Raw genomic sequence first — 27,133 nt, 5'->3', positions numbered from 1 at the left:
GAAAAGAGAAAGGATAAATGAGGGAGGGAGAGAGAGACAGAGAGAGCAAAAAATGGACAACAACTTAAACTCTAAAATTATTACTATAGTTAAAAAGAAAAAGAATTGAAGAATTGGTATAAAAATACAACCCAACAATTTACTGCACAAAAGAAACACACTTAAGCATAGGCATGTAGAGAATAAGACTAGAACAACGTCCACTATATTTCTGAAAGGCAACTCTAAAAAGAGTTGTAGTTGTAATTGTGATTCAAGATCCCAAGAATAAAAATAGATGAAGTCAAAAGCAAAACAGATAATTAAAAAATGAAAAACAAACAAATGTATATGTACCAAATGGCACCATGGCTAAACTCTTAAAAGAAAAGCTAAGCATATTGAAAAAAAGGCATTGATAGTAACATGTTAACTTCCTAGAACTGGCTAAATTAATTCAACAGAAAGAAAACAAGAAGGAATATATAGAACTGAATAAATTGTTAAAACTAGTTGTAACTGACCTTGATCTCTTCTAAATAAAAATACTAAAATCTACAAATATTTCTCATTATGCTCATGTATTTTTCATTACTTTTATAAAAACTGATCAAATGTCAAGGTCTAAAGTAATCGGAAACAAATATTTTAAAAAGCAGAAGTAATATAAACCACCTTATTTACAAACCAAACATAATTAAATTAATAATGGATATAGGAAATGTTAGTAAAAGATGGAGATTAAGTAATGATACCCCAAATAATGATTTATAAATTATAACAAATTATAGAAAAAAATAAATAGTTATGTTAAGGAAAGAACGACCCTAATTTGGGAGATACAACTGAAGTAGTCATTAGGGGACACTGACAATTTATATTAAGATAATAGAAAAAGAGAAGATCAATTATTTGAGTATGTAATTAAAAATAAAAGAAAAGAAAAAATAAAAGAAAAGAAAATAAAAGAAAGAAGCATTGCAAATTAGAGGAGATAGAGACTCATATAAAAAGGAATATAGAACTTATAAACAAAAACTAAGACCTGTTCTTTCCTAAATATTAATTAAATCAACAAGCTATTTGCCTGCCTCATCAAGAAAAAGAAAGAAAAATAAAAATATCAAAATTAAAAACTAAGAAGATATTATTTCAAAAATAAAAAGAACAATCAGAAACTATTATGCATAATTATATGCCAGGAAGATTGATAACTCAAAAGAAACAGAAGAGTATCTGCAAAAATATAAAATATCCAATCTAAGAAACAAAAAACAGAGATAGTAAACAATTTAATATCAGAAAAATAAATTAAGCTAGCCATAAATGAATTGGTATAGAGAGTTTAGAGGAAGTGTAGCTAGGTGCCAGTATAAGTGAATTCTATTAAATATTAAAAGGTAATAGTATCTATATTATAAAATTATCAACAGAAGAAACAAATCATTCTACCAAAATCCTCTCATTAGACAATCAAATGAACCTGGGAGAGGCAAAGCAGAATGTAGTCTTTTCACAAAGACTACATTTCCCCCCAAAAGTGTGGCCAAGTGGGATTCATATAAAAGACACAAAAATGATTTGGAATTAGCATAAAAATGAGGATAACTAATCATAAAAATAACGGTTTTGACAAACTATTTTAATAGCTGCAGAAAAATGTTTTCACAATATAATACTCATTCATGTTTTTAAAAAACTATGAAAAAATGTATAGATTTTATTCTAATTAAAAGCACATTTTTTTTAAAACAGAGCTAGCATCATTTAAAAATGAGAAACATTAGAAGTTTTCTCAATATTACCGGATTACTAAATGGGTGCACCTTGTATTTGACAGAGTTATAGACATTTTAGCTAAACCAGTAAGAAGGGAAAACAATCAGAGATAAAAACATTATGTAATGAGGGAAAGAGAGAGACAATGCAAACCCAAAATGGAAGACAATACAAACTTTAAAATCATAATACATAATATAAGGGATTAAATTCTCCCACCCCCCAAAAAAAATAAGTAGAGAATTCATTATGAAAACACAACCTGTAAAGGAGACAAAATTCCCCATTTCCCTATTTGGATGTCACTTGGTAGGGTACTTAGAATACACCATGCAATCAGTGAATAAATGAATTATTGTAGTAATTAATTGCAGCAAGATGAAAACACAACCACAAAATCATGAGTACATATCAATATAGTACTAATGAGAACCAGGAAGAAATGATCAGAAAAATTCCATTCAAAATAACTACAAAATCCATAAAATGTCTAGTAGCCTTCTAAGACTCACGTAAAATTTATGTAATTACCATGAATACTTTTTACAGAAATGGAAATAAATGGAAAGATATTCAGTGCTCATGGTAGGACCATCCCAATATGTTGAAAATAAAAATGTTATTCAGGTTAATGAACATAAAGTACCATACCAAAAAATTACCAAGGAGACACTTTCTTAGAAGTAAGCAGAATAATAGAATTCATTTGGAAAAATGAAAGAGCTAGAATCTCAAGGTAAAAATGAAAAAAACTACAAATAAAGGAGGCTTAGCAGACCTAAAAAAACACTAATGTCATCAAAAACTTTTTTTAAGTAGGTCATTAGGATAGATTGGATGAGCAATAAACAAGCAATCTACTAAATTTGATAAACACAAGAACATAAATTAATGAGGGAAATATTTTCTTTTTTACAAGAACTTTTAAAACTAGTAAGCAGTTCAGCAGAAATTACATTGTCTGTAAACTTGTACCAGATTCTACAATAAGCTTAAATTGGATTCGTGACCTGAATATAAAAGTTCATAGCATTAAAAAAAAGTTAGAAAGGAAGAGATTAAATACCTTCATGCATATAGCTAGGGGAAATGTTTTTTCTATAAGAAATGTTCATATTAATATACTTTGTTCTTAACGTCATCAGCATGTCTCAATATACATTGCTCCCTCACTCCTGAGTGTAAATGCTTATATCAATAACTATCAAAGAAACAAACCAATACATCAAGCAAGTTTCAATACCAGAGCATTTTGATATTTATTACTTTATAATACAGTTTAAAATAGGGTACTACTAGACCTCATTCTTTTATACTCAAAGAGTTACCTCTTGACCTAGCAATACCACTATTAGGTTTATTTTCTAAAGTAATCAGGGAAAAAGGAAGAGGAACTTTTATGTTTTAAAATATTTATAGTAACTCCATTTGTAGTGGCAAAGAATTTGAAATTGAAAGGATGCCCATCAAATGGGGAATGTCTAGACAACTTAGGGCATGAGATTCTGATGGAATACTATTGCACTATAAGAAATGACAAGCAGATTAATTTTTTTAATAGTGAAAGACCTACATGAAATTATGAAGAGTGAAATGAAAAGAGCCAAGAGAGTATTATATACAGCAACATTGTTTGAAGAATAACTTGTATATGTCTACCTCCAAAGAAAGATTTTAGAAATAGAAATAAGTAAGACATAGTTGAGTTGTTTTTTTTTTTGACCCTTACCTTCTGCCTTAGAATAAATGCTATGTATTGATTCCAAGGCAGAAGAGCAGTAAGGGCTGGGTAATGGGGGTTAAGTGATTTGCCAAGGGTCACTGAGACTAGATTTGAACCCATAACCTCCCCCCTCTAGGCCTGGCTCTACATCTACTATGCCATCTAGCTGCCCCTGGGATACAGTATATCTATATCTATAACTTATCTATCTATGTGGAGGGGGGCTTCAAATGATGCCTTCTATAGTATGGAGAAGGGAGGGAAACACCTGGGAATTTTAATGTAACCAACAAACCAATTTTAAAATTTAAACAAAACAATAACAAAACCCAAATTCTACATTATATATCATGCACTGCACTTATTAGCCACCACCTCTGCACCCCTTTCTGGGACCACAATATTGTTTCACTTGCCTTGTTGTTCTTTGCATTTACATTGCTTTTGTAATCAGTTTTTTCCCCTTTAATACTGGTTCTGCTTATTCCACTTTGCATCAGTAAATATATCTTCTTACACATCCCTATAGTCTTCATAGGAAATCATTCTTTCCCTGCTCCTTTCTCCCCTTTCTCCTATAGAACACTGGGCCTAGAGCCAAGAAAATTTGAATACCAATATAGTCTACTAATTGTCTGACTGAGCAAGTCACTTAACCTCTGTTTGCCTTAGTTTCTTCAACTGTTAAATGGGGATATTCTTACAAAGTCGTTGTGAGGATCAAATGAGATTATATTTGTAAAAAGTGCTTAGCACAGTACCTGGCACGTAGTAGGCACTATGTAAATGCTTCCACTTCTACTCCTTTTTTTCTTCTTCCTTCTCCTTCTCTTCCTTTTCCTTCTCCCTTTCTTTAGTCTTCCTCGCCTGGATTTTTCCTATATACTGGTCAAGTGGCCATCTTTTCTTCCAGTTACATGTAGAAACAGTTTTTGACAATTGTTTTTTGACATTTTAAAAATTAATTTTTTTTCTCTCCCTCCCCTTCCCACCCCAGGTAGTGAGTCTGATATCTATTATACTCATCAATAGCCATTTAAATGAAGTAGTACCTTGCTACTAAAATCAGATATAATTCCTTTTCCTTTATTATGCTTATAACCTTGCCTCACAGAGAGACACTAATCTTTTGTATTTGACAGAAAATGAAAAATTATTTTAATTTGTAAATGGAAACATCCTTGGCTTGATTGCTTTCTAGATATTTAGTATTAATGCATTTGAGAGTGGGTAGTTCTTAACCCATTTTAAAAAATATAAAAATCAGGGACAGCTGGGTAGCTCAGTGGATTGAGAGCCAGGCCTAGAGACAGGAGGTGCTAGGTTCAAATCTGACCTCAGACACTTCCCAGCTGTGTGACCCTGGGCAAGTCACTTGACCCCCATTGCTTACCCTTACCACTCTTCTGCCTTGGAACCAATTCATAGTATTGACTCCAAGACGGAAGGTAAGGTCTTAAAAATAAATAAATGAATAAAAATAAAAATATAAAAATATAAAAATCTTTAGGCATTACATGGAACTTTCTTCTTTGTAGGTTTTGGTGGAGGGTACCTTTCTTTCTAAAAGCTATTGGTAAGATGGGGTGGGTACAGAATCCAGTGAATCCCAAAGTGGGCTCTACTGCCCCCTGGTGGATGCTGCAGTGATTCCAGGGGGGTGGTGATGGCCACAGGTGCATTTATCTTTCCTATTAATTGCTATTAAAATTTTTACAAAATTAATTTCCAGGGGGCTAAGTAATATTTTTTCTGGAAAGGGGACAGTAGGCCAAAAAGTTTGGGAACCACTGGAATAGACCGTTCTATGTAAAGTCCTTTCCCCATATTTTTTTTCTTTTATACAGAAGAAATCTGTATCTGGTTAAAATGAAGAATCAAAAAGTCCCCTAGAATGGAAAAGTAGATTATAAGTAGGTTGCTTGAAACCCGGAGATTTCATATTAAAAAGGGGGAAGCAGAGAGCTGATTCATAACTTTGCTTTGATAATCCTCAACTCCAAAATAAAGGTGAACTTGGTGATTGCTAAATCAAGGAACCTCTAAATTCTCTTCAGGCTCTAAGTCCTAGGAGATTCAATTCATTTGGAAGGAAGAAGAATAGTAATTTATTTGCAGTCAAAGCAATGCCCATGCCTGATTTATTATGCATCTTCATGGCTCCCTGAATACTGTGGAGGTAGCCCCAGTTTGCCATACCTCATGGATGACTCTGGTTATATTGACGTAATTGAAAAATGCATCTCATTCTTCTTCTGAACAGTTCTAATTGTTGCTTCTCATATGATAGATGTGCCAAAGCATGCTCTTCCTTAACTAGTGAACTGTGCAATTCCAGTGGTAAATTCTTGCCACTTGCCTTTTATTGATGCAACAAATGTCATGTTTCGGGGGTTTTGTTTACAAGGGCCTTGAAATGCTTGAACGTAAGTGAAAATAAATATTAAGTAGGTAATTTTAATTATAACTCATACAAAGCATTATTTCTTCTAGCAAAGGAAGCCATTGGCTTGACTGACCATGTTGATTGACTAGATTATTTGATATTTTTTCAAAACATTTTGCATATGTGCAAAAAATAGAATTTGAATTTGAAATATGTGGTTTATTTTGATGGAAAGTACATTTTAAATTTCAAGGTCTATTTGACACAAATGCTTTCTTTCATTAATGGTCCAATGATTAACTGTGATTCTAATTCATTATGCAGAATGACAACATCCTAACTGAAATTATTTTGTATGCTCAGGTTAATACCTTTCATTATTGAAAATTTAATTCAGTACATTTAATACTTAGTCTTTCTGCTGATATCTTTGTGTCTTCTGGTTATTATTGTTACAGTTTTAATATGCAATATCAACTTTGGGGACCCTAATTGCTCATTTTGCCTTGTATTTGCTTAATATTATGTTATAAAAATTCATCATATGGCAGTACCTTTAATAGCATATGAGGGCTAGGTGCTGAAAGAAATAACCTACTACAAACGGAATATTTCACTTCCATCCTAACTTTCAAATGTCAGACAGATCAATACACAATCAACACTGATTTTATTGTTTTCATTAAGAAATAAGCCCTACGGATTGGTTCGTACAAAAATAAGTCTCTCAGGGTACTAAGATACTTCAGGATTATCCAGTTATTTTTTAGGATAATCATTTTTTCCTTAAATAGAGACAGATGCTTGGCTTACAATTGGAACCATTAGGCAGCCCCAGATAGTAATGATTTGCAAGAATCACTGTGCTTTCTGCTTCCCATTTTCTGGTTTTAAAGCTCCTTATTTTGACAAATTGTAGGCTAGTGAGAGAGCTCAAATTCATATTTCAGAAATGGCAACAACAAAAACCAGAACCATGCCAATTCCTCTGTCCCCACTGGCATCATGTTAATATCCTATGTTAGCCACTCGGAATGTTCAGTGCTAACTTTGGATTATGTTTTTGACTAGGTCACCAGGATGGCATACTTATTAAGGTTCATTGTACATTGTGATTTTCTCTTGTAGGTGAGATAAATGACAAAAACATTCAGGTGGTAGAACTTCCCATTGTTGACAGCCTTCATCCACGGCCACCTTATTTACCATTGGCTGTTCCAGAAGACCTTGCAGATCGACTAGTGAGGATCCATGGAGATCCTGCCGTGTGGTGGGTTTCCCAGTTTGTCAAATATTTAATCCGTCCACAGCCTTGGTTAGAAAAGGAAATTGAAGAAGCCACCAAAAAGCTTGGTTTCAAACATCCAGTTATCGGGTAAGAATATGATCTGCTTGTTCATATTTTAAACTGTATCAGAATTTGCAATGAATTTGGATGTGTCCAGTATTCTTCAACATGTTTTAACATCTCCACCAAGAAACTGAAAAATATACCCTATGTACCTGGTCACCTCTCACATAATCACCCTTCCTATATTTTCCTAGAACAGCTGAGATGCTAATTCATAATCCCTAGACTGGCGCTGGAACCAGGACAGCCTATATAATTAGAATTCTTTCCCCTTTCTAGATAAATTAATCAAAATGATACTGTATTTGTTTTGTGGGATAAAATATGAAATCAGGCAGCCTAATGGGGCCATGAGAGGTAAGGCTCTCATCCTTATAACATTTCTTTGATTTGTTTTAAGAGCTAGAGTTCTGGATTTGGAGTCAGAGATCAGAATTCAAATCCTTACTCTGATACTACCTATGTGACCTTGGGCAATCACTCAACTCCTAAGAGCCAAAGTTTCCTCATGTGTCAAATGGGTAACTATTGGAGTTTCCATTTAGCTCTATATCTATGATCCTCTAATAATAACTTTTTTCCCCCTCCATACACTCCATGATCCATTTGAACAAACCTACATGTCCTTGCTCTCAATATGCCATCTTTGGTCTATACTTATTCCCTGCCTGTCTCCCATGTCTGCATGCTTTCCTTCCTCACCTCAGACTCTTACCTCTCCTGGCTTTCTGAAAGTCTCAGAGCAAGCCTTAACTTCTGTAAGAGACCTTGATCCTCTCCAGCTGCTAGTGACCCCTCTCCTCTAAGATCACCTCCCATCTACTCAGTTTTTATCTTATATATGCCTGGTTACTTATATTTCCCCCATTAGACTGTGACCTTGAGGTCAGAAACTTTTTACTTTTCTTTATATAACAAGAACTTAACACAATGTCTGGCAAATAATAAACAATAAATGTTTTTTTAAAAAAATTTATACTATTTTGATTCTGTTTTATGGACCTTATACCTAGAGATTGCTTTAAGGAAAAAGACATTTTTGGTAAAGTAAAATATAAATCAGTTATTCAGGTTAAATTAAAAAAAATCTCCTAGATCCTCTCAGGTTCACCACATATACTTTTGCTTAACATTATGCTTATGTTAAAGGAGAGGTGTCAGGAAATGTAAGCAAGTAAGAATCCTAATGAAGATCTTAGATTTGGAATGTCAAAGGTATAGCCTACAGGCAGGATCTGACCTATATAAAGTTACTCTTTGTTCAGTGGCACATTTCTGTTATAAAAACAGCTTAAATTCAATTCATAGGATCATAGATTTAGCAGTAGAAGGGACTCTAAATATCATTTAATCCAACCCTGTTATTTTACAGGTAATGATTCTTGTATTTCCTAAAATATAAATTTGTCCTGGTATTTTTTCTACAATATAAATTTGATTGAGCTTTTCCCTACCCTAGAGCTATGTGTTGATGCCCTTAACCAATATGTTTGGTTATTTCACAAGTGCAAATGGAAATAATGGTAAGCATCAATGTCATTTCACCAGCTCAGGCTCCTTCTCTCTTTCCTTGATATCATTCAACTCACAATGCCATATCATCATCATCTCTCAATTGCTTTTTCCTTTCTCTCCTACACATTATAAAGAAACTCTATAAAAAAGCAGCAAAGAAGGTTGAGTGTTTCAGTATTTAGCATTACCTACTTTCTAAGCTGCTTTCTTTAGTTTCAAGTTTCAGAGGACCAGGAAGAAGGAATTTTATTCCTTTGAGACTAGATTTCAAGGTGAAAGGGCTGTTAAAGCATCAACTTTATGATTACTCCCAAATGCAAAAGTATTGGAGCCACTTATTCTGTTTGTAAATGAGGAGAATGGCCTTACCACAATATAAGAATAAAAAGCTAATATAACTGAAAAGTTAACAGCATTTTACAAATGGAAGTTATTTATTTAAATGCAAATATTTACAAAGCAAGTCCCACTGGTGAAACTAATATTTTATATATGAAGTTTGCCATGATTCACCAAATCTAAAACTAAAAGCTGGCATTTTATTCAATGGGGAAACTCTAGAATTTTTCCCATTAAACACAGGAATAAAGCAAAATATGCCCTTTTCTTGTTGTTTTAGACATAGTTCAAGTGATATCAGTAAGACAATTGAAAGCCATTAAAGGCCTAAAAATGGACAAATAGAATAATAAAACCATTTTTATTTGTTGATGACTTGATAGTTTATACAGAAAACTCTAAAGAATCCACAAAGCAGTGAACTGAGACAATAGTTTCACTGAGCTAGCAAGATAGAAAATAAACCCATGAAAACCAACAGCATTTCTATGTAACAATAACAAAACCCAGTAAAAAATAATAGAAAGGGAAATCCCATTCAGAATAACTATAAAATGCACAAAATATTTACCAGTCTACCAAGGCACATTTAAGACTTGTAAAGGTAGAACTACAAAAAATTCACCAAAGAAATAAAAAGTGACTTAAATATTTGAAAAGACATTCAGAGTTCATGGAGCATGTCAGTATAATAAAAAAAAGATAAAACTATCTAAAATGATTTACATATTTACCAACTAAGTGTTATACTAATTAAATTACCAAGATGATTCTTTATATATCTAGGTAAAATTATATTAATTTGGAGGAACAAAAGGTCTAGAGTAGAAGTTAACGAAGAATAGAACTTTACATATCTCAAACTATGAACTAGTAATCAACAACATTTTTTGCTATTTGTTTAAAAATAGAAAAAAATACATCAGTGGGGAAAACTAGATAAGGAAGAATCAGAAGTAATTGAATTCCACAACTCAGTGTTCAGTTATTCTGAGAATATAAGTTACCTGAGAAAAACTTGCCTAAAGAAGTTTGGCCAAAATTAAATTTAGCTCAGTATCTTTTACCTTATGCTACAGTAAGCTCAAAATAAATATGGGACCTAAATATTGAAGATCACACCATAAAATATTTAGAAGAGAAAACATACCAAATTACCTTTCATAGGGGTGGCTATAGAGAATTCTTAACCAAACAAGATATAGGTAATATATTACAAAAGGTAACATGGGTACTTTTGATTACATGCAATTGGAAAACTTTTGCACCAATGTAATCAATTCAATTAGGATTAGAAGGGAAGATGTTGACTTGGAAAAGATCTTTGCAGCAAATACCTCTGGAAAGCATTTCTTGGATACTCAAGATATATGGATAACTAACATAAATATTTAAAACTAAAAGCTGTCTTTCCATGAGATTCATAGTCAAGTGATTTTTTAAAAATGGTTTTCAAGAGTGAACAATTAACTATGTGAACGTTAGCTTCAAATCATTAATATTAAAATATAAATCAGAATAGGAGACTTCCATTTGATGTGTTTCTGATTCATCGGTTGATTTCTATGTTAGAATGCATTTTATGCAACTCATTTTTCTCCTGTAGTCTCTCTTTCATATAACCATTGTTCAGTGTTCTTTGCAACTATACTGAGAAATCAGTTTTTTGGAACTCTAATGTGGGATGCATTTTCAGTTCCCAACCTCAATAGTAGAATCTTAAGTTCCTTCTTTTGTCTCCCTAGAGTTCATGTTCGGCGTACAGACAAAGTGGGGACAGAAGCCGCATTCCATCCCATTGAGGAATACATGGTACATGTTGAAGAGCATTTCCAGCTTCTTGAACGCAGAATACATGTGGACAAAAAAAGAGTTTATCTGGCCACAGATGATCCTTCTTTATTGAAGGAAGCAAAGTCCAAGTAAGTTAAACAAGCTGAGTTTCCAAATGGCAGTAATTGTGCACAGATGGTTGGTTCTTCCAGTTGACAAAGAACTCCAGCCTTATTGTTAATTTTTTAAAGTATATTTGTACACATTTTTTACCTGGTTCCTTTTATCAGTAACATATGAATCTCCAATATATTAGGCCAAATATATCAGGCCATATAGTTTTGTAGTTATCATCATCAGAGATACTTAAGTGCCTTTCTAAACATGCATATACCTGGCATAAGGGTTAAATTAGGAGTTTTGACAAAATAAGAGAGCAACTTTTAATAATTTAAGTTTTAATGAGAATATAGTAAGTTGTAAATTAATATTATCCCTTTAAACCAGAGAAAAGAAAATTTTTAGCAGCTTTTAACAATTAACAATTTAGTTTAATTAAAATAGAGATAGTAAAAAAATATAGTAAAATGAATATAGTAAAGGAGAGAAATATAGGAAAGAGGTAGAGAAAGAAAATTTCCTAATATCTATACTAGTTATGCTATAACTGCCTATAATTATTCCAGCAACCAAATTCCCCTCAACTGACAGCCCTAATGTCAGCAACTGACAGGCCAACCAGCTCACAATGTCACCTTTTTATACCCTTCTCCTCCCTAACTTCCTGTCTCTATGGTTTTTACTTCCTGTCTCCATTGTTTCTACTTCCTGTCACTGTGGGCTGGTTAATCCCTATACATCTCTATGGTAAGAGGACCTCTAGGTCTCCTTTTAAATTAAAAAAGGAATTAAAGAATTCCTTTTTACTCTGGTTAAAGAGGTACTGCCTGCTTTAAGAAATTACTTTCTTAAAAATGGATAGTCACACAGAGAGTCAGATATTCAGACATTCAGCTAAGCAGATGCATAAAAAGAAAATATTCCCCTTATATATAAATGTTTCACATAAGGTAGTTCATTAAGAGAAAAGGGAAGAAAATTTTGTCTATTTTTGTTTTGGTAGAAAATATAATCATGCACCCTACAAAAAAAGCCTTAATTCTTTCAGAGACCACTAAAATATAATTTTTGCCGACAAGTTTTAGGCAAGCCTGAAACTTACCTTCATAATATTTATAAATCACAAAGTTAGAAGACACCTTTATAGATACACCTTCTAGTGTAACCAATACCCAATCAAGAATCCTTTCTGCATTATACCTGAAAGTTGGCTATCTAGACTTTGCTTGAAGACTGCCATTGAGACTACCTTTTGAGGTAGCCTGCTTCTTTAGAAGGCTGGACCCTGTTATGTAGGCTTTTCTTACATCAAATTTAAATTTGCCTTTTTTTTTTTTTTTTTTGCAGCTTTTACTCTTTGTTCTTCATTCTGGCCTTTGAAGCTAAGCAGAATAAATATGTTCTTTCATATGGGCACATGAAGGCTGCTATTATTATACCTTCTTCCAAGTATTGGGGGGGGGCATTCCATCTTTATTCACCTGACACTCATATGGCATAGTCTAGAACCCCTTTATTAAAGTAAGTTCTCTTGGTAGCATATGGTAAGCAGTTCAAATTGCTTAATTTACTTTAAAATAACAAAACTGTATTTGTAAAGATAACCTATAAATCACTCTGACTAATTTAGACTAACTTTACATCTTTCCCTATATTAGCTATAAATTAATGAGGGTTGTTTTTTTTTGCTGTAATTTTTACAAACTATTTGATTTCTGGTAGTTGGAATAAGGGAGACAAAGAAAATTAACAAATAGGACATAGTATGATAGGGATCATTTTGATATTGATTTTATTAATGAAAGGTGGTTTTATTTTCTGATGAGTGATGTGTAAGTACATCATGGGTGTAAGAGGCTAACCAAGGGAGCCTTTGATCAATTTAGTCTTCCCCCAAACCAACTTGATGAAATTATAGCATATGAGAGGTAGGTATCAGAGATAATAAGATGAAGTGGTCTATTTGCTCTTAGTAAAGGGCATATCCCTTACAGACTTGGCCAATCAAGTGCAGTATTCTGACAATCAAGAAGAAAGATGGCTCTGGAGGAAGAACATTCCTCTCACCTGCAGAACTTCACTCTAGATTGACCCTTGATTTGGGCAGCTTTTTGTTGTTGTTATTGTTGTTGTCGTTCAAAGAAAAATGACTGATTTTTATATTTATCCATTGACCCTGTAATTCCATCAAGATCACTGAAGAATTTTTTCATGCCTCCTAAAGGAAAAGAAAAGTGTTATGCTTTATTTAACTAAGATTATTTATGCATAGATTTCTTTCTCTGATTTGTTTCTTCCTGGTTTAGGAATTAAGACCATATTTCTATCATAGAAAGAATTTAGTGGCATCCTTTTTCCAATTTTTGGAAAAAACTTATTTGATCTTGGAATGAATTTTTCTTAGATGATAAAATCCTTCTAGAAGTAGTTTTTTTCTTTGGTAGTTCATTTTTGACTTCTCAATTTTTTCTCAAAGATTGAATTTAAGTTCATTATTTTTCTGTTAATCCGATTGTTTTATATTTTTGTACACATATCCATTTCATTTAAGTTGTCAATCTTGGGATAAAAGTGGGTAAAATAGTTTTGAAATATAATTTTCTTTATTAGTCTTTTGCTTCAATTTTGCTGTTTTCATTTTTTTTAAACCCTTACCTTCTGTCTTGGAATCAATATTTTGTGTTGGTTCTAAGGCAGAAGAGTGATAAGGGCTAGGCAATGGGGGTTAAGTGACTTGCATAGGGTCACACGTCTGAAGCCAGATTTGAACCTAGGACCTCCTATCTGTGGGCCTCTCAATCCACTGAGCTACCCAGATTCCCCTTTCTATTTTTATTTTTAACATTGACTATTAGGTTTTCCTCTCTTTTAAATCATATTGGCTAATGATTTACTTTATTTTCTTTTTAAAATAAAGCTTCAGGGGTCAGCTGTGTAGCTCATCCAGGTCCAGACACAGGAGGTCCTGGATTCAAATCTAGCCTCAGACACTTCCTAATTATGTGACCCTGAGCAAGTCACTTAACCCCCATTGCCTAGCCCTTACCAGTCTTTTGCCTTGGAACTTCCAAGGCAGAAGGTAAGGGTTTCAAATAAATTAATTAATTAAACTAAATAAAGCTTTATATTTATTCTTATTTTGCTTTCAATTTTTTTAAGTTCTCCATTGATATTCCAATTTTAATTTTTTATTTAATTTGAGTTTTATACTTAGGTTGGTTTTCTAGGGTGTGTGTTGTTTTTTTTAAACAAAAACCAAGTGTTTTCTTCACAACAGTTCTAATTCTAAAGGTAGGTAGTACAGATATCATTACATTCATTTCACAGACAAGAAAACTGAACCTCTGTTATGTCAATTACTTTACCTTTCTAGTTAGTGGTGAAACAGGGACTAAAAGGGCTTCTGTGTGTTTTACCATTAGATTGCACTATTGTATAAATATCATAGGATCAGAAATATAGGGCTAAAGAGACCCTAATGGTCATCAAGTCCAATACCCACACATTTTGGTTGAGGAAACTGAGGCCTAAAAAGTTTATAATTTCCCAAAGATAACACAACCAGTGAATATCTGAAGTGGGATTTGAGACCTGGTCTTCCTGAGTCCTAGTCTAGTGCTTGGTCCTATAATACTGTGCTGTAAAATAGAGATAATAATAGCACCTACCTCAAAGGTTGTGAGAAGCAAACAAAGTTTGTTTTTTATAAAGGGCTTAGTAAAGTTCGAATTTTTTGAAAAATCAAAAAAATTGAGAGTCAATTCTGTTTGGTTGGTAGCCAACAAGTGCTGCCATGCTGGGAAGGTGAGGGAGAATAGTTATGACCAGCCAGTACCAGTCTGAATCTTCCCCCAAATTCCTTCTCCCTCTTCCCTATTCCTAGTCTTCAGGTAACTGTTGCCCCCTACCAGGATGCTGGGGTGGTGTCAATTTTTAATAAAAATCTTACTTGAAAAAGAATAAGTTTTTTATTATAAAATAAGTTATCAAATAAGTGATTACCAGGTCAGGCACTATATTAGCCTAGTTATTATAAATCTGTTTTGAGGCAAACTTTTGGCACCAAATGAATAATTTGGACGCAAAATTTTGTAAATATTTAATAACTCATTCAGGTCTGTTACTAGTTAGAAGAGAAAAACATTACACCCTTTCACTTTAAAATATAGACTAGATTTAGATATTGTTTGGGTATCAACAATTAATTTTATAGACTGTCTAGTGTTCTGTAATTGCAGCACAACATTCTTACACGAGCTAACCCTTGTAACATAGGTGACAGTATTTACTTTGATTATAGGAAGAATAAAGCTAAAATATTCCCTTTCTTGTAGGTGGTATCAGAGCCCATGTAGCAATTCTCCATACTTAAAAATGACATAGTTGTTGCAGGATGCTTCCCTTTTTTCCCTTTTGTACTTGCTCGAATGTCTTGTCAGTCTCCTCAGAGATTTCCATAGTGTTTTGAATGCTGTTTCCTTTATTCCTTATGTTCTAGTAAAAACCTTTGGTAGCTCTGGTTTAGGTTTCTCAAAAAAATTGATATAGGCAAGTCTTAAAAACTGTGCCTTTGTTTCAAGACCCCAAATCATGAGTCTTACCCTCACTAGTGCTGTCATTTTATACACGATCCAAGGCCAGAGAACTAGAGGAAGAAATCAACATAATGAGTATAGTAGCCCCTGAAAATTCAGAGCCAAACATATTATATTCTATTGTTCAACCTCAGTATGTGACACCTAAAATAGATTTTTGGAAAGGAATAAAGTTTATCATGTAGAGACTTTACATAATTGGTTTCTAAGTGCAGATGAGCAGATGATGTTTTATGGATGGGAAGCCTTAAGATTATCTAGATTAGAAACTGCTACTGTTAGTAAAGGAAGTTTAACTTGGTTGTGTGGATGACTGTGATGGCTGTATCTAATCTGAATATGTAACTCTTATGTGGCACATTATTAAAGCTGTATAAAAACCAGAATCCAAGAAACAGGTCAAACCTAATCCTTTTAAAGCTATCCAGGGGGCAGCTAGGTGGCTCAGTGGATTGAGAGCCAGGCCCTGATATGGGAGGTCCTGGGTTCATATCTGGCCTCAGATACTTCCTAGCTGTGTGACCCTGGGCAAGTCACTTAACCCCCCATTGCCTAGCCTTCACCACTCTTCTGCCTTAGTACCAATACACAGTACTGATTCTAAGACAGAAGGTAAGGGCTTTAAAAAAAATAAATAAAATAAAGCTATCCAAGACAATGCTACCTCTGAAGTTTGTGTGAGCAATAGATAAATAAACCACCTTTTTATCTTATATGAATCTGTGTGATATATTGAAAGAAAATACTGAATTTATGTTCAGCTTTTACCTCAGAAGGAAGTAAACAAGCATTTAAATAGTGATAAGCATTTATATAATACTATGTGCAAAGAACTTTACTAAGCCCTTTAAAAAAAACTTCATTTACTTCTCACAACTTTTGAGGTAGGTGCTATTATTATCTTTATTTTGCAGTTGAGGAAACAGGCAAATAGCAGTTAACTGATTTGCCCAGAATCACAAAGCTAGTTAAGTGTCTGAGATCAGATTTGAACACAGGTCTTCCTGATTCTAGGCCTAAGTGTTCTCTCTGCTGTGTTGCCAGCTACCTCTGTGGAAGTTGGTTCAATGAGCAAATCATTTCAGAACTTCATTTTTTTCTTCTATAAAATAGGAAAAATATCTGCCATACCTACTTCACAGGGTTGTTTTGAAATTGAAATGAGATAATGTATAAAAATGCCTTTTAAACTTTAAGAATCTCCATAAAGAGTAATTATAATGATAATTATATAATTATGTTTATATTAATAACTATAATACTAACACTGATATATATATATAATACTAACACTGATAAATAATTATTATAATATCTTATGTTATGATATTATTTATATTATTAGTCAATATTACTGATATACCCTGCATAGTGATGATGATGATACCAAGGATAATGATTTCAGTGGGCATGAAATATGAAAACACATACACACACACAAAAGCAGCTTTGTCCAACAGAAGAAAATAGAAGCTTATCTTTTAAGTTCAAGAATCCCTTCTTTGATATATCTAGGCACCTAGAAGATGTTTGGAGCTGAGAATCTTAAAAGGCTCTATCAAAGGATCTTATAAGTAGGACACAGAAATGAGCAGAATCCAAAGGACTGTGTAAATTTTAACAGAAACTTGGTTTTTCTGTATCATATGGAATTAGCAAAAGAGGACTAGTCAAACTATTTTCAGTTTATTAATTTAATCTAGTTCTTGAGATTGGAGAGGGGAGCTTAAGGAAATGTTTACTTAAAAGTAAAAAATATGGTTTACAATCTTTGTCACTGTGTTACCTGAAACATCCATAATTTACAGGGATACCCTACCTAACATCATTCCTTGTTTCTGAGAAAATATATTAGGAGAAACAACATTGAAGGAGACAGTTCCCATAAGAATGATGCTTTAAGTACATAATTAACCATATGACATTATAGTAGACTTAATGGTTTTAATATGTTCTGTTATAATGTATTAAAATCTTATTAAAAATGACAAGTGTCGGAAAGGTCAACTTTAGATATAGTGTGCCTAGAAAATAATTTCTATATTGGCGTATATATCTTTGTGAAGGATAAAACACTTCCAATCATAACAGAATTCAGACAATTGAATATTGCCACTTAGAGGCAAGAAAAATCCTCTCCCATCATTCCTTTTCTTTAGTTTTTCTCCCTTGCCATTTAAAAAAGTCAGTGTCCCTCATTAAGTCATTTCTAGCATGCATTAGTCTGATCTAATCATGTAATTCGATGGATTTTGGTGACCAGATCCCTTGTGATGGTAGTGTCATCATTTCTCTTAATGGTGAGGTTTCATCATATCCCCTTCTTTTCTTCTTCACTCAGACAGCACCCAAACTCAACTAGCAAGATCGATATTTATTCTAGGTAGGAGATGCTATAACTTCTCTTAGTAACCAATTCCAGTGTGTCTAACAACCTCCCTTTCATATTTATTTAGAGTGGTTTCTTCCCCCATTCCTGAGTATGCAGCTTCATAGGGACCACATTAAAAACTTTCCTGGCTGTTTTCTTTTCAGAACAAGTGTGACATTTCCTTCATCTCCCAAAGTCTGAGCTATAGTGGGCAAAATGTCAAAAAATAATGAGGCCAAATGGAGCTATACAGTGAATGCCAATCTAAAGCAATACTCAAAGGCTTTACCTTCACAGTCATTATCACTGAGAGGCAATGGGGAGAAAGCTCATCAGTGGCAGTGAAATGGAGAGATTACTAAAGTCGTTGTTAAGGGATGAGGGAAATGGTCCAAGCTCATGTAGTTAAGCTTCATCCCAGGGGTAAACAAGATAGCCACCTTTGGAAGCTGAATTAACTTTCTTAAATCCATAAGGTACCACTCTCTAAATGACTGCTCCAGGTTTACTGACTAGGACCCCATGATAGTTAATAATACAGCTTCCAATAATGTCTCATTTACTTTGAGGGCCTATTTTATCAATTTGAGTAAAATAAAGTGAGAGCTAGTAAGAGCATAATGGGAAAATTTGGTTCACTCTGTTTCCATTAGCACCGTTGTGCTAACTTTAAAGCTTTAACACCATGGTGAGCAGTTGTGGTGAGTGTGGCTGGATGATTCAGCACTAAAATGGTGGACAGCACTGAGTAGCTCAGTTGGGGGTAGTATTATTAGGTACATTTGATTTAATTAGGTTGGCCCACTTTTGCACCCTTTTGGCAGGTTGGATTTTCCAAATACTAGAATAAGACCCAGCTGAGTCTGGGAATTGAAAAGGAGACTGCAGCATTATCTTGATTTCCCCAAGCAGAACTTACTTGGATTAGGGATTTCTATTTCATTTTAGCACCCTGACCCACAAGGAAGCAACAGGGAGAAGGATGTAGGGGTCCGTGTGTGCCTTCCAAAAGTATCTGGGGTCAATTATTAAATACATGGTTAAGGAGTCTGTATCGAGAAAGCCCTTTCAGAGAGGTCCCCTAAAATTGTGTTTAAAGAGCTCAGAAGTAGCTTGGCATGAATAAAGAACATGGTAAAATCTCACCAGTTTAGATGAATCAGTCCTAATTAGTGAATTGTAAAATGTCAGAATTTATTTATCTTGCACAATTGCAGATTTAGAACTGGAAAGTCATTTAGTTCAACCCCTTCATTTTATAGATGAGGAAGCTGAGCCCTAGAGAACTTGTGACTTCCTGACATCACAAAAATAATAAATAGCAGAGAAGGGATTTGAACCCAGATCATCAACTCCAGAGCCGGCACTCTTTCCACCTGTGTTAAAATTTTCGATCAAGAGAAGGACACTTACTCAAGCAAACTGTAATGGCTAGCTGTTAGAGAGTAGATAGACTTGGCCAAAAAAAAAAAAAAAAAAAAAAAAAAGAGTAAAGAAGAGTTCTTTTATTTTTTGGTAAAAGACATTCCAATGAGTTACTTATTTTGCATCCCATTAATTTCTCTTTAATATTCTAATAACTCAAATATAGTTTCTCTCCCAATGATGAATTCAAAGATAGCTCATTATGTCTTTTCCACCAAAATGGGAAGATTTTAATCTTGACATCCAGTGAAGTAATCAATGAGCTAAAAAAGTCTTGCCAAGGAGAATATCAAAGACTCCATCCCAGAAGTCTTAATGATCTGCTTCTTTAAAAAAAACATTGTGGACTTTAAAGTAAAATTTGCAAATAGTAAGTAGCTTATTAAATAACTCCTCAAAATATTTGTATTGTGTCATTTTTTTCAGGTACCCAAATTATGAATTTATCAGTGATAACTCCATATCCTGGTCAGCTGGACTACACAATCGATACACAGAAAATTCCCTACGAGGTGTAATTTTGGACATACACTTTCTGTCACAGGCAGATTTCCTAGTCTGTACATTTTCATCCCAGGTAAGTGAGAGAGGGCATTTCTAAATGCTTTAAATGAGTTATGATCATTTAATCTGAGAGCCAGTGAAATTGTTTTATTTTTGTTTTTATTTAATGCTGGTTATTGTTATTTAGGTATAGTTTTCTTGATGTTTTGTAATTATCTTTTATGGAAGAATGAAAAGATTCAATAAAATCTGAGAGCATCGATTGTTTAGTCATTTTGAAAGCTGTAACAGTTGAATGCCTTCTGTACCAAAGGTAGTCATTGTGTAGTACTTAAAGTATTTGGTTTGTTTAAAGAATTTAATAAAAGCAGCAAATAATTAAACACAGAACATTTAATTATTTTTTTATACAGTCAATTTGTAACCATCCACACATCAGTGCATTGAGACTCTGAGGCTTAAACAACCTGAATTTTGCATCCCTCAATTGTTTCTAAGAAAGAAAAGTAAATATCATTCTTCTTCAAAGTCAATTACATTATTATCTGACAAGAAATTGTACATTAAATTTAAACACCCACAATCATCTATTTAGTTTGTTTATTACAGATAATCATATATTTACAAGCTTGATTTGTTGGGAGTTTATTTTGGTTTGGAGAGATTGGATCAGGCTTTAATAGCTAGTGGTAATTTCAGATTAGTGGTATTTTTTGTAGATTTTGCCCTATTCTAAAATTGCATTGAATCTTGATTAACAATGATTCTGCCATAGTGTACTGGAGAGAATACTTTATTTGGATTCAAAGAATATGGGTTCAAAACTTATCCCTGCTTTCTTATTATCTTATTACCATGGATAAATGATTTAAATTAGATTGGATTAGTGAGGCACTTGATTCAAGGAAACCAAGTAAGGAAACCATTGAAATGATCTACATGAGATCTGTTGAAGCCTGAAATAAGTTGGTAATTATACGAATATAGAGGATGTCAGTTGATATACAGTTAGAAACAGTGAGATTTGGCAACTGATTGGAAATATAGAATGATGGAAAGTGAGGAACAAAGAATAATGCCAAGATTGTGAACCTAAAAGATTAAAAATAGGGTGGTGCTTTTGAAAGAAATAAGGAAGTTTCAAAAATGGATGTGCTTTGTGGAGAAAGATAAGTTTTAGTTTGAATTATCTCTAGGAAACCCAGTTTGAAATATACAGTAATCAGTTGAAGATTTGGAATTGAAACTCAAGAGAGAAATGGTACTAGATATATAGATCCTAGAGTCAATGGTAGAGAGATGATAATTCTTTGGGAGCCGATAAGGGCACCAAGAAAGAGTATATATAGGTAGAAGAGTAGGAGGCCTAGGACATAGGCTAGGGGAAACATCCATATTTAGGAATTGTGATCTGGATGACGAACCAGCAAAGGAGACCAAGATGGATCAGTTATGACAATAGGAAAACCAAAAAATTGCAGTGAGGGAATGCCTAAAGAAAAGGAAATATCCCAGAGGAGAAGGTGATCAGTCATTATTGTCAAATGAAACAGATAGATCAAGAGGATGAAGAGTGAAAAAAGACTTTCAAATTTGGCAACTTTGGAGAGAGCAATTGCAGTCAAATGATGAGTTTGGAAGCCAGATTATAAAAGGTTGAAGAGTCGGTGGCAGGAGGAGAGGAGGCAGCAAGCACAGAGAGCTTTTTTGAGGAGTTTGTGTGAGAGGAGGATGAATAATATATGACAGTAGCTTGAGGAGATAGTAAAATGTAGTAAGAATGTTATAAGAATAGAGGGAGGAGTTTAGGAGATAAAGCGATTGGGGAAAGATTGAACATTAGAGAGAAATGTTGATGGAAGTTGCTGGGAGAGGCAGAAAGTTGGACTCAAGAAATATTGGCAGGGCAGCTAGATGGCTCAGTGGATAGAGTGGCAGACCTGGAGTCTGGTGGACCTGGGTTCAAATTTAGCCTCAGACACTTCCTAGCTATGTGATCTTATATGCATGTGTCACTTAATCCTATTGCCTAACCCTTACTATTCTTCTGCTTTGGAATCTATACTTGTATAAATTCTAAGACAAAAGGTAACAGGTTTTTTTTTTCTTTTAAGCGATTGTCAGAGATTAAGAGAAAGACTGAAAGAGTAGTGGGGAGGATTTCAAAGGGTTTAAACATTTAATAAAGAGAAGCTAATAAGAGCCAACAGTTAGCAGAAAAATCACTGCAGGTTACAACTCATTAAGCCAAGGACTGCTTCCTTTCTTTTCATGTGTTACCTGGCTTTATTCCTTCCACTAGCACACAGCACTTTCTGATTTCTAACAGAGATGTCACACTATACTTGACTAATTTTATTCTGAATCAGATGTTTACTTAGGGGCCACAGATGGTGAGATCAAGACCTATATATTCATTTCATTACAGGCAGATGCTCAGCTTAGGGATTTCCACTTTTGTAGAGATCATAAAACAATGTTGAAATACTTATGTAAGTTTAAGGCTTCACAAAGAGAGCACAAGAGGTTCTCTGTAAAATGAACTCTTGAGAACAATATTGCTTTGAATCTATATAGACTCTTACCTCTTTGGAATGAAGAATGCTATACCACATGGGCAATAATTTCATCAATATTCTTAAGATCACTCGGAGATATTTGTCTTCTCAACTTTTAACAAAACAAAGGGGAACTGCACAGATAAAGAATCATATTATTATAATTAAATGGAATCTTTGAAGTAATCCGGTAAAACATTTTACACACAAGGAAATTGAGGCCAATAATGTTAAGGGACTTGTCCAAGGTCACATAGATAATAAGTAGCAGAGTCAAGACGCTACAAGTTCAAATCCACCTCTCTTTCCACCACACCACACATAAGTAGTGCTTGGGATCAGCTAGTGAATGTAGAACCCTTGACTTTCAGGGTCAAGGAATCTTCCCAATCCAAATTGCCTCTGGGAACTCTCATTCAGTTGATCAGTCAATCTTCAGGAATGAAATTCTGACTATGCTGAAGATCTCCTTTTTCATTGTTTTTTTTTTTCCTGAAATAGAGACACATCTGTGTTTTATCAGTTGACAATATTTTTCCTGTTACCACTTACTGTCTGCCTAGCAATATGCTAAAAAGGATATAGTGCCATGTCAACACAGGAGGAAATAAAACAGGCACCATGCAGTTACACAGAGCCTAGGCTTTTGAAACTCTAATTTGCCCCCTCTCAACAATGTCACCTGTCAAAATCAAACCTTGCCTAGTGTTGGCATCAGCTGGGCAGGCAAGCTATTTACATTTGTAAGGAGAAGGCTGGGGGAGGAAGCCACAGGTAATTAACACAGCAGCTTTGTTGTTTTCTGGGTGATTTTCAATGGAGCCCTTAAGTAATGCAGTCTTTGGAATTTACACTAAATTATCCCATCTCTATGATTGGGAAAGAGATTTGTTTTTGTTTTCAGTTATTTGGACAGTTACACTTGGTCCTTAATTATTGATTAACAGCTGTGGGTTGTGTAGTGGATATGAATTACCACTTCCCTGCAAAGCTGGCTTTTTTGTATAGGTATAGCTCCAGCCACCTACGTGCTATGATTTAAGCAAGCCCAACCTCCCTTAATCTTCAAGATCTCTCTTGCATATGCCTGCCTCAGCACCCTAAAATCTCACAATTGTTCACTCCTTCAGGTGTGGTATTGAATGTCCCTCTTAAAATGTGATTACTTGGGGAGAGTAACATTGATTTATGTGTATTGTTCATAGTCAGTTAGCATTTGCTATGTACCTACTTTGTGCTAGGCACCTGTGCTAAGTACTAGATAGTTTAGGTTAATTTGCTATACTAACCCTAGCAAAAAAAAAAAATGGAATAACAGTACAGACAAGTTTTGATCAGGGACAGGGGATCAGAAACTATCTGGAACATATAGCATTCCTGGGGTAGGCATGCTGAATCAGCTTTAGATTTATCTTATGATCTTCAGGGACTATATTAAAACTACAGAATGGAATTACAAGGAATTAAAGCCTGAATCATAATTGAGAAGCTAGATAGCTTCATATCTGACCTTAAGCTGATAATTTTTAACTATATGGCATTCATTATTTCGTTAGAAGTGAATTACCAGAACATCAGACAAACCTATAATCAAATGTAAATGCAAACTGATCTTGACTGCAAAATATAAATGAGTTTGGATTATCAGCATGCAAATAGTTGGAATATAGTTCACTTTATTATAACAATGATGTTGTATTATATATTGCAAGCTAAAAACCAATTCTGCCTAAATTGATGATAACTTGGTCCTCATCATAATGCATGAATGATTATTATGTGCAGAGCACTATAGTAAGCAATGAGGATACAAATAGAAAAATAGAGCTGGACTTGCCCTGAATGAGCTTACGTTCTAATAGCATAAGACAGCACATGTAAAGGGTGTTAAACTTCAGGAAAAATGAAAATTCCAATATTACAGCATCAAAGTTGATGTTAGTACACTTTCTTTAATGTAATTTCCTTTGATAAAATTATCTGTTTCTGGTGTTGAACTATTTGATAATATCAAGGACTTGCAAATTATAAGGAGGACTTGATAATTAAGTGAAACTGAACAGAAACCTAGAATAGTAAGAGGAAAATCTTACCCAAGTGGTGGGCTCCCCCCAAAAATAGAATGGATTAGTTAGAACTTGATAATTCTATGAGGCAACAAAAATATTAGAATAAAGTCAAAAGAAATCAATAGAAGAAATTATAAGATCTCTAGAATCAAAACAGCTGATCTATAAAACAGTCAGAGGAGACAATTTAAGAACCATAAGACTCCCTGAAAATCATGATCAAATTAAAAAACTGGTGTATTTTAAGAAATCAAAAAGAAAAGAAAACTGCTCGCATTTATTAGAACAAGAGGGCAAAATGAAAATAGAAAGATTATAAAGCTAGAAGAGATGTAAAGGATAGGAACACGAGATAGAAAGGACCACAAGAGATAAATTGAAAAATTTTTACAGGGACAAAATCACTTCAAACCTTGAAGGGAAAGAGTTAACATCTTTACAGCAAATGTATCTGAAAAAAGCAAGCTATCAATAACAATATGAAAAAAATGTTCCCAATTACTCTTAATAAGAGCAATATAAATTAGAATAATTGTGAAGTGACATCTCATGTCCATCGGACTGGCAAAGATAACTAAAAAAGGATAATAGTTATTGATGGAACTATGATTTGAAACAACCATTCTGGGGCCACCAAAGAGATTAAATAAAGAATGAAAGAATCCATCTGCAGAAGAGTATTTTTAATGATACATTTTGTTATAGCAAGGAACTGAAAACAAAGTGGTGATCATTACTTGGAGATCTATTGAATAAAATTTCTTATTTGAACAGAATGTAATATAAACTCACTGTAATAATCTGAAGAATTATATAAACTGATACAGCGAAGTGAGCAAAACCAGGAAAACAATTTATGTAATGATTGCTGGATTGTGAAAGGAATACAAGTCTGAAAGTCTTAAGAATTTTCATTAGTGCAAAGATCCATGATAACTTCAGAAGACTGTTGAAGAATCATGCTTCTTATCTTTTGACAGAGGTTATTAATTGGAGGTATCAAATGAAACATAAATTTTCAGAAATGACCACTTTTGGATTTATTTTTCTTGACTTTATCTTTTTTTTTTTAACAAGGGAAGACTTGTTTTTGTTGAGTGGGAAAGGGAAGATTTAAGAGGAAGTCGTAGCAACCTTCCTCCCTCCCCAATTACACACACACACACACACACACACACACACACACACACACACACACACACACACACANACACACACACACACACACACACACACACACACACACACACACACACACACACACAAAAGAAAGGAGTGTCAATTAAATTTTAAAAATGTTTTAGAATGGAGCAGAGAGAAATTTAGAAAAGGACTTAGACAAGAGTGACACATTGTTAAACTGCCAAGTTAAATTTCACATCTATTTTTTTTCAAATCTATATGTAATAGAAAATCATGGCATCATATGCAATCCTCTTTTTTGTTCTTTGTATTCATCATGACAGTACATAATAAGAAAGAAAAAATTAATGATTCTATCACTTGACTGAAATAATTCTCTGGTTGTCTATGAGTTCTTATCTGCTAAAGCTGTCCTAGTCCTCATTCTCTTTTATTTTTCTGAAACTTTTAACATTTATTATTACTCCTTCCTCCTTCACACCTTGTTATTCCTACTTATATCATTTGCCTTCTATGATACTGCTTTGGGTTCTTCTCCTACCTGTCTGACCATTTTGACTCAGTCTTACCTCTGTGATATTCCTTTTCTTACTCTACTTGCAGACCATTCTGACTCAGTCTCCTTTGCTTTATCTCTTGTCTCTCTGCACTCTCTCTGGCTCTCATGAATTCAGTTATTATCTTTGTGTAAACCTACACATTCATCCCTTATCTAATCTGAAAAGTCCCATATTACCAACTGCCCATGGAATATCCAGACCCGGATACCCCACTGACACCTCAAACTCATAAAAAACAAATCTCAACTTCCCCCTTAAACCTAGCACTCCTCCAGTATTCCCTAGTTTTTTGGAAGGTGCTACCCTCTTCAAGATTCAAAACCTTAGAGTCATTTTTGATTCTTGCCTCTCTCTCAGTTGGCTAAATCTTGCATTTTATACCTCCATAACACCTCTGGAATCAACTCCCTTCTCCCCAAACATATGGCCAGGACACTAGTTTAGGACCTCATCACCACTTAGCTGGACTATTGTCATAGCCTCTTACTTGATCTCCTAGCTTTCAGTCTCTCCTCTCCCCCTATCAATTTTCCAAAAGCTGCCAAATTAATTGATCTAAAATACATATCCTACAATGTTACTACTGCTCAGAAATCTTCAGGAAATTCTGTTGCCTCCAAGTTAAAATGCAAACTCCTTAAATGTAATTTAAAACCCTCCATAGTCCAGTTCCTACCTACTTTTCCCTACTTAGTCTCATGTTAACTCCCTTTAACATATTCTATACCTCATCTAAACTTGCCTATTACTGTTAGTGGAACTCATCATTCTTCTATTTTCTGTTTCTTTGCCTTGACTAGGCAAACACTCTCTCCTACCTTTGCCTTTTAAAAATCTCTGGCTGCCATATCCTTTTGTGAAGCCTCTCAATCCTTCCACCTGTGCCCTCCCCTTCCCGCTTGTCAATATTCTCTCCCTTTGCAAATGAACTTGTATGTACTTA

At 34.0% G+C, this 27,133-nt stretch overlaps 1 protein-coding gene across 1 annotated transcript in view; it reads left to right on the top strand.

Annotated features, from left to right (window-relative positions):
• Positions 1-27,133, top strand: part of FUT8 (fucosyltransferase 8) — a 387,285-nt gene that overhangs the window by 356,418 nt on the left and 3,734 nt on the right. The window contains exons 9-11 of the mRNA XM_044664838.1: positions 6,996-7,242; positions 10,818-10,994; positions 19,783-19,933. Coding sequence (XP_044520773.1) covers positions 6,996-7,242; positions 10,818-10,994; positions 19,783-19,933 — 575 coding nt within the window. The remainder of the gene's footprint in view (positions 1-6,995; positions 7,243-10,817; positions 10,995-19,782; positions 19,934-27,133) is intronic.

This window comes from Gracilinanus agilis, chromosome 2 (assembly GCF_016433145.1).
Source record: "Gracilinanus agilis isolate LMUSP501 chromosome 2, AgileGrace, whole genome shotgun sequence".
Taxonomy (NCBI): domain Eukaryota; kingdom Metazoa; phylum Chordata; class Mammalia; order Didelphimorphia; family Didelphidae; genus Gracilinanus; species Gracilinanus agilis.
The sequence above is the reverse complement of the archived record's forward strand: the minus strand, read 5'-3'. Positions and strand labels throughout refer to the sequence as shown.